The sequence below is a fragment of the Podarcis bocagei genome (assembly GCF_964188305.1).
Source record: "Podarcis bocagei genome assembly, chromosome: 5".
Lineage (NCBI taxonomy): Eukaryota > Metazoa > Chordata > Lepidosauria > Squamata > Lacertidae > Podarcis > Podarcis bocagei.
In genome coordinates, this window is record NC_138129.1 from 7,226,763 (window position 1) to 7,238,420 (window position 11,658).

The window sequence follows — 11,658 nt, forward strand, 5'->3', positions numbered from 1 at the left end:
GGTTCACAATAGAATATTAAAAACACGATAAATACAAGGAGCACAAGAGAAGATCCCTGTCTTAAGAGTCTCACATGATGCGGAAGGAGATGGGAGCTACAGCATTCGTAAGGGCTCTCCTGGATCAGACCAAAGACCCATCTGGTCCAGCAATCTGTCTCCCACAGAGGACGATGGCCGGATGCCTCTGGGACTCCCACAAGCGCAGCGCGGGCGCAAGAGAGCAAGGCAGTTCGGTGCGCCTGCTGAAGATGCTCCTCTTGCACAGCAAGCTTGGCATCTGTCGTGGATTTTAAGTGATTTTATGTATGTGCTGCTGTTGTCAGAATGTTTTCTTTCTTATTCATATGATAGAGCAGGATCAAGCCCCACATTGGGCAAACGATTTCTGCATTGCAGGGGGTTGGACTAGATGACCTTGGGGTCCCTTCTAGGATTCCATTAAAAGATGCTTTTATATATGCAACTTCGTATGTGTGTGTGTTGTTATATTGTAAATCGTTTCGGGATGCCTCATGGGAAATAATTCAGAACTGAAGTAAACAAATTAAGGCACAATATTAAGTAAACAAATGAAGGCGGCTAGGACCCACGTACCTACGGGACAGCCTCTCCTGGTATGCCCCGCGGAGGACCTTAAGGTCCACAAATAACAACACTTTGGAGGTCCCAGGTCACAAGGTGGTTAGATTGGTCTCAACTATGGCCAGGGCCTTTTCAGCACTGGCCCCGATCTGGTGGAACGCTCTGTCACAAGAGACTAGGGCTCTGCGGGACTTGACATCTTTCCGCAGGGCCTGCAAGACAGAGCTGTTCCGCCTGGCCTTTGGTTTGGACTTAGTCTGACCCTTATGTTTCCTTCCCCTTATGGTCTTGATTTATCGGCTATTTTAAAATGAGGTTGCATTTTAAATTGCATTTTAACCTGTATTTTAAATTGGTTTTCCCTCCCCCTCTCTCCCCCCATTATGTTTTTACTGTGATTTTATTGGTGTTAGCCACCCTGAGCCCAGCTCTGGCCGGGGAGGGCGGGGTATAAATAAAATTTACTATTATTATTATTATTATTATTATTATTATTATTATTATTATTATTATATAGCTTGGCTCTTAGGACTAGTCCTCACTGACGGATCTGCACTTCAGACTGTCCAGGCAAATGAATGCTCCTTTGATGCAATACACACATATATAAATATCCCCGACACACAGAAAACTAGTCAGCTAGGGCAGTGCCTCCAAAATTCTCTCCCAACTCTGCACTGGACCACGTGAATATAAGCGACGGCAGCAGACCACAGAACGATTCCTAGTTTTAGATGCTGACTACGATCCTTTTTGAAAATTAACTTTGAGTCGCTGTCGTTTATTTCTCCAAGGAAGACAGAGCCTTTTTCCTGTGTCAGTGCCGATCTTTCCTGCTCCCCCTTCCAGGTGGAATGCCAGGATCTAAGAAGAACGATGGAGCAGTCACCGTACTTGCAAGCACACACAGAGAAAGTCACCACCACATGCAGACTGAAAAAAACAGGGCTTTTTAATCCTTGTTAAGGCCTTGGTTTGTTGTCATCATTGTTGTTTAGTCATTTAGTCGTGTCCGACTCTTCGTGACCCCCTGGACCAGAGCACGCCAGGCCCTCCTGTCTTCCACTGCCTCCCGCAGTTTGGTCAAACTCATGTTTGTAGCTTCGAGAACACTGTCCAACCATCTCGCCCTCTGTCGTCCCCTTCTCCTTGTGCCCTCCATCTTTCCCAACATCAGGGTCTTTTCCAGGGAGTCTTCTCTTCTCATGAGGTGGCCAAAGTATTGGAGCCTCAGATTCACGATCTGTCCTCAGGGTTGATTTCCTTCAGAATGGATAGGTTTGATCTTCTTGCAGTCTCCTCCAGCACCATAATTCAAAAGCATCAATTCTTTGGCGATCAGCCTTCTTTATGGTCCAGCTCTCACTTCCATACATCACTACTGGGAAAACCATGGCTTGAACTATACGGACCTTAAGGCCTTGGTTAGCTTTGAGACCATTATGTCCATTATGTTAGCTTTGAGACCATTGTCTTTTTTGTTTTCACGGCAACACGAGTCGCCTAAGGTGGGCTGTGCCCCCAAAGGTGGCACAAAGTTTTAGGAGCAAACAAACTCAGCCTTGAGTGCCTTTACGGAAAAGCCATTTACTCACACAACTTGTGATCCTTTGACCTTGCTGCATCCTGTGGATTCTTAATTGGCAAATTTAACAAGTGTCTCTTTCCTCCTAAAAAAAGACAGCTTCAGATGCAGTGATAAAAGCTTTTCCTTTCTGCAGCTCAGGCCAGTTGTGAAGTAGAGATGGGGAACTTTTCTGGGCCATATTCCCTTCTGGGGGCCACAACACAGTGTTGGGCAGGGCCAGGTGCAAAAAAGGGGCAGAGCAAGGGATATACCTTTTTTTTTACTTATGTACAACACCTATGCAAAAATTCACATGATTTTACAAGCCTCCCCCTCCCCACAACCGATACATCTCTCCACCCTCCTTCCAGGTGAGCAAGAAGCATTAATGTCACAGTTCAAAGATGCATCCCAGCCAATCAGAAGTGCTCGAGGATGGGGGCGTGGCCTGTGGAGAGTCTGGAGGGCCACAGAGAGAGGTGTGAAGGGCCAGATAAAAGAAAATACTTTTTCATGCAGTGCAGAGTTTAACTATGGAACTCACTTCCACTGGAAGCAGTGATGGCCACTAACTTGGATGGCTTTAAAAGAGGAGAAGGCTATCAATTGCTACTAGCCCCAGGACTGACCTGCTGGGAGACGAAGGGCCCTGCCCTGCTTTTCTCCACCTGGCATGGGGCAGGGGACAAACGGCTCCATAAAGGACTACTGCTGCTCAACAGAGAGGGCTCCTTTTTAAAATATTGCTTTTATTTTTATCAATTTATTTATTTATGTCATTTTAAATTGTTATTGATATTCATGTTGTATTCTTAGTTTTAGATTTTATGATTTATATGGAAATTGTTTTCCATTTGGTTGTGTACATATATATATATAAAGGTAAAGGGACCCCTGACCGTTAGGTCCAGTCGTGGCCGACTCTGGGGTTGTGGCACTCATCTCGCTTTATTGGCCAAGGGAGCCCCGGCGTACAGCTTCCGGGTCATGTGGCCAGCATGACTAAGCCGCTTCTGGCGAACCAGAGCAGCGCACGGAAACACTGTTTACCTTCCCGCCAGAGGGGTATCTATTTATCTACTTGCACTCTGATGTGCTTTCGAACTGCTAGGTTGGCAGGAGCAGGGACCGAGCAACGGGAGCTCACCCCGTCGCGGGGATTCGAACCGCCGACGCTCTGATCGGCAAGTCCTAAGCTCTGTGGTTTAACCCACAGCACCACCCACATCCCGGTTGTGTACCTTTTGATGTGTTTTATTTATTGCTTATGACTTTTGTTACGTTGGCAATTATGTAAACCTTGCCATGTTGCAAGCCGCCTTGAGCATAGTTTTAACTATGGAAAGGCAGCATACAAATAAAATGATGATGAGGATGATACTCTTCCTCCACTGGGTCAGAGGCAGTAATGCTTCTGAATGCCAGTGGCTGGAAATCACAGGAAGGGAGAGTGCGGCTCCTGTGTTCGAATCCTACTTGCTGGTGCCTGTCTGGTCACTGTGAGAATAGGAAGCTGATTCAGAAGAGCTCTTCTTGTGTTCTTAGAAGTTCTTAGAAGGAACAGAAAACAGATTGATAACAGCACCCAGAGAGAATCAAAGGAAGTGGAAGGACAGAGTTTGGGAGGGAGATTAATAGTAATAATAATAATAATTATAATAATAATACCAAGCAAGAGAGGGATGTGAGAGAAGTAGCTTACTCCCGTGGGTTCACTCGATAAGGAAGGCCATTGCACCCCGCAATCCAAAGCCCCTCCCCTGATTTTTAAAACATTCAATGAACTAACACTACGAAGTGGATTGATCTGTGTGGTTTGGAATATCTCCCAAAAAATTTGCATACACAACAGAGAAGGACCAGTGAGGAGGGTTTGGTGGAGAGGGAAACCACACGATGAATTTGTTAGGCTTCTTTTGCAGGTGACAAGTCCTTTATATTAATGTGTTGAGGATCTGGGTGGGGGAGGAGAGGAATAAAGGCTCTCCAGCGGCCATTCAAATCAACTGGAAATGAGGCAGGAGAAGCAACCCGGCATCTAAGAGAGACCACTTAACGCCTGCAGGTGCACAGACTATTCTTACATGCCCTGTGGAGATCACCTTCCTTCCTGGCTGAGGTCTCTATTTTTTTTTTTGCAAAGAGAACAATTGGGCTGTGTTTGCCTACTGAGCCCAGAGGTGTGATCAGAAAGGACAACTTGACCCCTTTCTTCACCTTCCCGTCTGGAAGAAACAACTTTGCAACCGCGACATCTTGCTTCGCCAGCTCCCGGCGTCAGTCTCCTCTGCGTAAATATTATGACAACCTTTCTTTCTTTCCTTTTTTGAGGGGTAAGACACTCAAATTACTGTTACATTGTAAAACACGATGGGGACGTTATATCAATGGGCTTTTTTTTTTTGCCGGGGCTGCACTTGAGCCAGTGCTCAGCCCAAGAACTTACTGTTCTGGGGTTTGGCTACAGAATATGCGAGTAATAAAAAGAAAATACGAGCATGTGCAAAGTGCGTTTCAGCAAGTAATCAGAACCGGCTCCCACATATCTGGGAGTAGAAGCTGCCAGAAAAGGTATTGCAGCTTCTATCAGGCCTGAACTTGCTCATAATATTTTTAGTTGCAATGAATTTGACATAATCCTTGCCTTTTCTAAAAACCAGTTGGGCTAGCAGCCAGGTCCAAATCTTACAGCAGCATCTTGGAGTTCAGCAATCTCTGGCGAGATGCAATCTCACTAGGAGGCATGGGTGAGTCACTTTCTCACAGTCTTGGTTCCTTATCTGTAAAATGGGAATAATACTGAGTTGAGTCACGGGGCTGTCTGTCCTGCCTCAGCCTTTAAGGCTAGGATGGGCTGCTAAGCGCAAACCACAGCAAGCATGTGATGCAAGGACCCCGGCACCTGCTCAGCTGGGAAGCAGCATGAACCGCAGAGAGAAATAGCCAGAGCCTTCAGCACTTAGAGCAAAACAGCTGCAATTGTTTGATGGCAGGGGCTGTTACTTCCCCGACCTGCTTACCCAGCCCCCCTTCCACGCTAGAGAGACAGCGTGTCACAATGGTTAGATCGCTAGACTATGGCCGCATGCACACCGGCCAGAAAAAGCAGACGGCTCCCCCAAAGAATCCTGGGAGCTGTAGTTTGTTAGGGGTGCTGGGAATTAGAGCTCTGTGTGTGGTGAACTATAATTCCCAGGATTTGAGAACTACAATTCCCAGCACCTGTAACAAACTGGGGCCGTCGTCCCCCTCTTTAGTGTTGTAAGTAGGGCACACCACTGTTTAAACAACTGGGGCGGCTGCCAACACATCCGGCCCAGAAGCAAACCAAAGTGGCTCACAGATCAAATGGACTAGTGACTTGATCTGGGGAAAGGGAATTTATATTGGTTTGGTGTTGATGTGGATGTGTTGCTTTCGTTCGTTACAGCAGGATCCCCTCCCACAGGTGCCCCACTTGTCTCAAGCTACCTAGGGCCATCGCCATTCCTCTGCTTTACATGAACCACCAGCAATATGTTTTAGAATCGTAGAGTTGGAATGGGTTCCCTCAGGGTCATCTAGTCCAACCCCCTGCAATGCAGAAATCTTTTGCCCAATGTAGGGCTCAAACCCGCGACCCTGAGATTAAGAGCCTCATGCTTTGTTAACGGAACTATCCCTTCCTTGCAAGACTGTCGTGAGGGCTGATGCCTGGAAAGCACAGTTGGTCAGAGCGTGGTGCTGACAACCCCAAGGTTGCAGGTTCGATCCCCGTGTGGGGCAGCTGCATATTCCTGCACTGCAGAGGGTTGGACTAAATGATCCTCAGGGTCCCTTCCACCTCTACAATTCTATGACAGTTGAGATATTGCACATGAAGCACTCCGGGATAGAACGACCTTAGCGCTACATGCTTTGTACAGGAGAGCAGCCTCAAACATCATGGCTACATGGCTTGAGCTGTAAGGGAATAAAGGGTCCCTGCAGAGATCCCTTTCCTTCTGCGTTCCTGATGATTTTCACTCATGATGCTATCTGGGCTGTTATACGCAAACCTGCTTTCAATGCCCTCTGCACCTGCAAAAGTTTCAGGGTAGACATACGGCTTTGTTTCCAGCAATTATGCGGTAAGAAGTGTTGCAGAACTAATAAAGCAGAAGGGCATGCGGGTGGTCAAGCATAAATCCACAGCTAATGCGCCATTGAAGGGACATGGGTGGCGCTGTGGTCTAAGCCACTGAGGCTCTTGGGCTTGCCGATCAGAAGGTCGGCGGTTCGAATCCCTGCGACGGGGCAAGCTCCCATTGCTCGGTCCCTGCTCCTGCCAACCTAGCAGTTCGAAAGCACACCCAAAAGTGCAAGTAGATAAATAGGTACCACTCCGGTGGGAAGGTAAACGGTGTTTCTGTGCACTGCTCTGGTTTCGGTGTTCCGTTGTACCAGAAGCAGCTTAGTCATGCTGGCCACATGACCCGGAAAAACTGTCTGCAGACAAACGTCGGCTCCCTCGGCCAGTAAAGCGAGATGAGCACCGCAACCCCAGAGTCGTCTGCGACTGGACTTAACTGTCAGGGGTCCTTTACCTTTAATCCACCATTATTTATGTCAATGATATGTTGGGAGGATACATCCACAGAAAGACATCGGTCCGGAGGGGCCCAAGAAGTCCCGGGTTCAAATCTCAACCTAGCCAAGCACTCACGAACAACAACCAGCCTCTGCCTGTCTATTCACGAAGATGTTGCTCAACAGTACTTACTCAAGCGCTACGTTGGTATCCTGTCCTTCCTCCAAGAATCATAGAATTGTAAGGGATCCCAAGGGTCATCTAGTCCAACCCCATATAGAAGCAGCATGTGTTCCCCATCCACCAATCCAGCCTCACAACAACCCTGTGGGGTGGATCGGTGACTAGGACAAGTCACTCCATTCAGTTTCATGTCTCAGATATAGGGGGCCAACCCCAGATTGCCCTGGTCCTAGTCTGAAACTCGGCTCTAACCACTATGATACACTGTCTCCCAGGGCAAAAGTGGTGGCGGGCAGCAATTATGTCTTCTCCTGAGACCTCTTTTTCCAGTTACATCAGAGTGAATGGAGAAAAAAGGAGGAACTTCTGTTCCATTTGCTTGCGCAGAAGGAGAGAAAGTGAAAATGAGGGTGGCTCATTGGTACCACCCCCAAAATGACATCCCAAGGGTCCAGGTCCCAGGAAGGATATTATGGGGCCCATGCAGTCTTTCAGATTTTGTCTGGCCTCCTCCAGGAAACCCATTTACTTGCTTTCCCAAATCTTATGTGGGCTTTACTCATTCATTCATATCTGCCTATGGGGTGTTTATACGATAGTAAGCATTCATTCCCATTCGCTTGCAGGGGGCTGGCTGGCTGGCTCGCTCTATCTATCTATCTATCTATCTATCTATCTATCTATCTATCATCTATCTATCTATCTATCATCTATCATCTATCTATCTATCTACATCTTCCTCTTAATTGTTCATTCATTCCCCCCCACACACTTTGCACTGTGTTTTCCTGCCAACTTCCTATCCACCAAAAGTCCTTTTTTAAAGTTAATTTGCTCCGTTAGGGCAACAAGAGCGCTTTAAATCCACTTTAACTGCAGAAACCTAGATTTTTGGTATGTCTTTGGATCCTTCCCACAAGGTATCAAAAATATTGGGGTACAGTCCCATCATCCCTGACCTCTGCCCGACATCTGGATGACCACAGGTTTCCCCCCCCTCACCCCAGAGGATTTTCTCCAATTAGTTTGGAGGGCCCGAAACTTTTGCCCCACATATAACAGCTGGCTGTTCTGCATAGTGTGCTGGTCTAGCCCAGAACGAACATGGACTGCTTTGTACATTTTAAAGCACCGTATAAATGTGAAGGCGTTACTACTGCCGTTGTCGTGCATCGCTGCGGAATAACTACCACCCCAGGCTCCTTCCTCGCAGTTGCAAAACGCTGACCAGAAACCCATTTTGCTCCTTTTAAAAGAGGTTGGGAAGAACCTTGATGGAGACCACTCTTTCGCCACTCAGAGCTTGACAAGGTCATCAAAGGATGTCGAGGGATACGGGGATCTTGAGATTGCTCCTCTACTGCCTTCTTGCCCCTGTGAGTCTCCGAACCGCGCGTGCACATTTACTCTGAATTATTCAGTCTGGAAGATTGCATGGAAATGCTGTTTACACACATCTGCGAGTCCTCAAGGCTTGCTCCCAGGGTAATTTTGTTTAGGAAGGGTATCTGTCCCTAAATATGTATGTGTGCTCAGAATTAAGTCCTGCTGAATTCAGTGGGGCTTATTGAAAGAACCATAGCTCAGTGGCAGAATCACACCCAAATGTCCCAGGTTCAGTTCCCAATGACATTTCCAGTTAGAGCTGCGAGAAACTCCTGTCTGAAATCCTGGACTGCAGCTTCTGATCAACAAAGACAAATAACCGAGCTGGATGGAACAACGCTCCGTATAAAGGGAGCCTCCTTGTTTAGGAAATGTCTGTCAATGCTCAGTGCACATACTTGTGAATGAGTACTGTTGCAAGCAGTGGGAGTTACTCCCTCGTAAACATGGCTGGCATATGAGCTGCAACATTATTTAGTTGCCCTGTGCTTCCAACAACCAGGAGCCTTCCAGATATTTTGGACTTCAAATCCTATCAGTCTCATCCAGCACAGCTGTTCTAACTGGATGCAAGGCTATTCTTTCTCTCTCTTATCGCACTTTACAGCTCTCACATTGGACAGGTGGAATATACTCTGCTTTGGAAAACTCACAGCACACCACAGAAGGTCTAATTAGAAGCGAAGCCTCTCTAAAGGCTGGGGGAAGGTTTTCAGCAATTTGGAATGTAAAAAGCACCTGCAGAGCAAAGAGTGCCCCTGACCATGTGCAGAATGGCAGTCACTCCCACACTGAATAACCTCTACACAACATCTGAGGGTACCCAGGCCAGAGACTGGGGCTTAGCAGGCTTAACACCCGCAACCTCTTTTTTTAAAAGAAGAAATTAAAACAGCCCCCGCAACACAGTGTTCCTTGTGCCTGAGATACAAGCATTCCCAGCGGCACCCTCTCTCCTTAAATCTGCTGTCAGTTGGCAGTCTCAAACACTGCCCATCCCATACAGGTCAATTCAGGAGCAGAAGCACCCCCAGCTCAAGGAAGCTGGCTCCCATGTAAATGTGCCCAGGGATGCCAGTTTTTCATTTTCTTCACTTAAAGATGCCCAGGACAGCACCCACCACCACAAAAGCAGCCAAGTCACAGAGCCTCATTTTCACCTCTGACATTGGAATCGGAAGTCAAGAGGGACACTGAGCCTGTGCAGAGTGCTCCCCGTGCACGCATGGGAGGACGCCACAGCAACCTACCTAGACAGCAGGGGACGGCTATCAGGTCAGACATCTTTTCAGAAACCCAGCGCTCGGGAGAGTCCGTGCAACCATTCCCTCCCTACACGGGCACATGATGCTACTCGCAAGCATCGGGGCACCTTCCGAGCCCCACACCACCTCTTTCTGCCCAGCCACCTACGCGCATCAGAGGCTCAGGCATGCTCATCCTTCATCCTCACCCGCAAGACGGAAGAATAGCTGGCGACCCCCAGCCCTTCACCTCCCTTTCTGTCTCTGAAGCTCTTGTTCCTCATCCACACACCGTGCGCGCCTAACTTAACACGGAGGTCGAGCAAACGCCCTCCGGAGTCCCAGCTTGCATGCGATGATTAGAAGAGCCCCGGAGGGCATCAGCCAAGCCCTCGAGCCGGACTCGGAACAAAGAGCTCCCCCGCTCACCTGAGAGCCACAGGCGAGGGTCGCCAGGTACCCAAAGCTGCCCAGGCGCGCGCCCCGTGACGGCTACCCCCGCCGCTTCCTTACCTTCCATCTCCTTGGTCTCGCCGCAGTTCGTCGCTAGAGCCCGTTCATGGCCCCCTCCCGTGTCCGGCAAGGGGTTGCCTTTGGAGCGGAATTCCGCGAACATCAAGCGCATGCGGCCCGAGGCGCGGGGATGGGCGGCGGGATTCAGACGATCGGCGGTCTCGCGCAAAGAGCTCCGGGCTGGGCGGGGCAGGGCAGGAGCCCGTGTTGCTGCCGCTGCCGCTCGTGTGGACGGAGCCCGGCGCTCTCCTCCTCTCCACGTTCAAGACACTTCGGCAAAGTGGCCAGCGCTCGCCTTGCGCACCGCCTATCACTGCAAATCCGCCTCCTCCTCTTTCCCTCCTCCCTTCCCGCTTTTGTCTCTTTCTGTCTCTCTCTCTCCTACTCTCAAGTCACCCGACGACGCTGCTGCTACTGCCGGATCGGAGGGAGACGATGCTCAAACACGCCCCTCGCCGACATCCCTGCAAGGTCATCCTCGCCGCCGCCCGTGCCAGCCCCTGCCTCGTTGCGCAGCGAGGCGCACGGCAGAGTCCAACAACAAGGCGATCATTTCGCCTTCGCCGCCGCCGGTCCTCCCACCCCGAGCTGGGCGGGGAAGGGCCGCGGACGCAGCAGCTGCCTGCAAGTCCCGGACAAAGCCCGGCAAGCAGGCGAGGCGTGGTGCTGCTGGTGGCGGCGCGCCTTGGAGCGCCGCTGCGCGCGTCTCCAGCGCGCCGAGAGCCCTTCGCCGGCGCCTGGGCTGGGCCCAGCAGGCACGACCCCGGCTCCGGCAGGGAAGAGAAGCTCTCTGCGAGGTTGCGAAAGGAGGAGGAGCCGCGGGAGGCGGGAGTCGCCGGGATCGGGCCTGCAACCTGCCAGGGAAAGGAGCCGGGAGCCGCACGGCGTGCCCGACCGGGAGGTGCTTCGTAGCGCGGCTGGCGAGCGCGCGTTGGCAGTAGGCGAGGTCAAGGCTCGCGGGCCACCTCTCGGCCGCCAGGCCAGCGTGGGCACCATCCGGCCGGGTGCTGGCTGGCTCCGGCGAGCAGCAACTCTCCCTGCGCGATCCCGCCCATCCCACCGCTGGCTTTTCCCCGGCGGCCACCGCCGCGAAGGGCTCTCGGCTTGGCCGGCTGCCGCCCAAGGGCGCTCTCGGGGAGGCCTCCGCCGTCGCCCCGCGCTTGGGCGCGCACGTGCTCCCGCTGCGCACACGCCCCGATCCGCCTCGCCCTGCCCTGCCTCTGGTTGGGCTGGTTTTCCCAGCCGTACCTAGTGTTATTTATTTATTACCCCACGCCTTTTGCAGTGCAATACTATGCATATCTACCCAGATCAATGGCTTACTCCCAAGTAATCCTATGCACCTTTACCTCGGAGAGCAACCCAATCGAATTCGTTAGAACTTCGTGTAGGCATCCAGAGGGTTGAATTGATTAATCTTTTAGTTTTGTTTTTATTATTATTAAGAATGCCCTTGGCTTTATTGCTATGGGGGTGTTTTAAATTACAGACTGTCTTTTCTTAAGCTGCTTCTCAGCCACTTTCAGAATTAAAATAAAATAAAACATACTCTGAGATCGGAAGGAAGTTCATCTGCCATTTAGCCTCAAGCCACCATAGGGGAGGGATCAGCTATTATATATTTGTAGCCA

At 50.2% G+C, this 11,658-nt stretch overlaps 1 protein-coding gene across 2 annotated transcripts in view; it reads right to left on the reverse strand.

Annotated features, from left to right (window-relative positions):
• SAMD10 (sterile alpha motif domain containing 10) overlaps positions 1–10,669 on the reverse strand; it is a 51,891-nt gene extending 41,222 nt beyond the window's left edge. The window contains exon 1 of one of the 2 annotated variants that reach the window (XM_081196723.1): positions 10,028–10,660. In XM_081196723.1, coding sequence (XP_081052849.1) covers positions 10,028–10,139 — 112 coding nt within the window. In that variant the 5' untranslated portion in view covers positions 10,140–10,660. Of the gene's footprint in view, positions 1–10,027 lie in introns of both variants that reach the window. The other variant, XM_081196724.1, reaches the window with a different exon arrangement.
• Between the last annotated feature and the right edge of the window lie 989 nt (positions 10,670–11,658).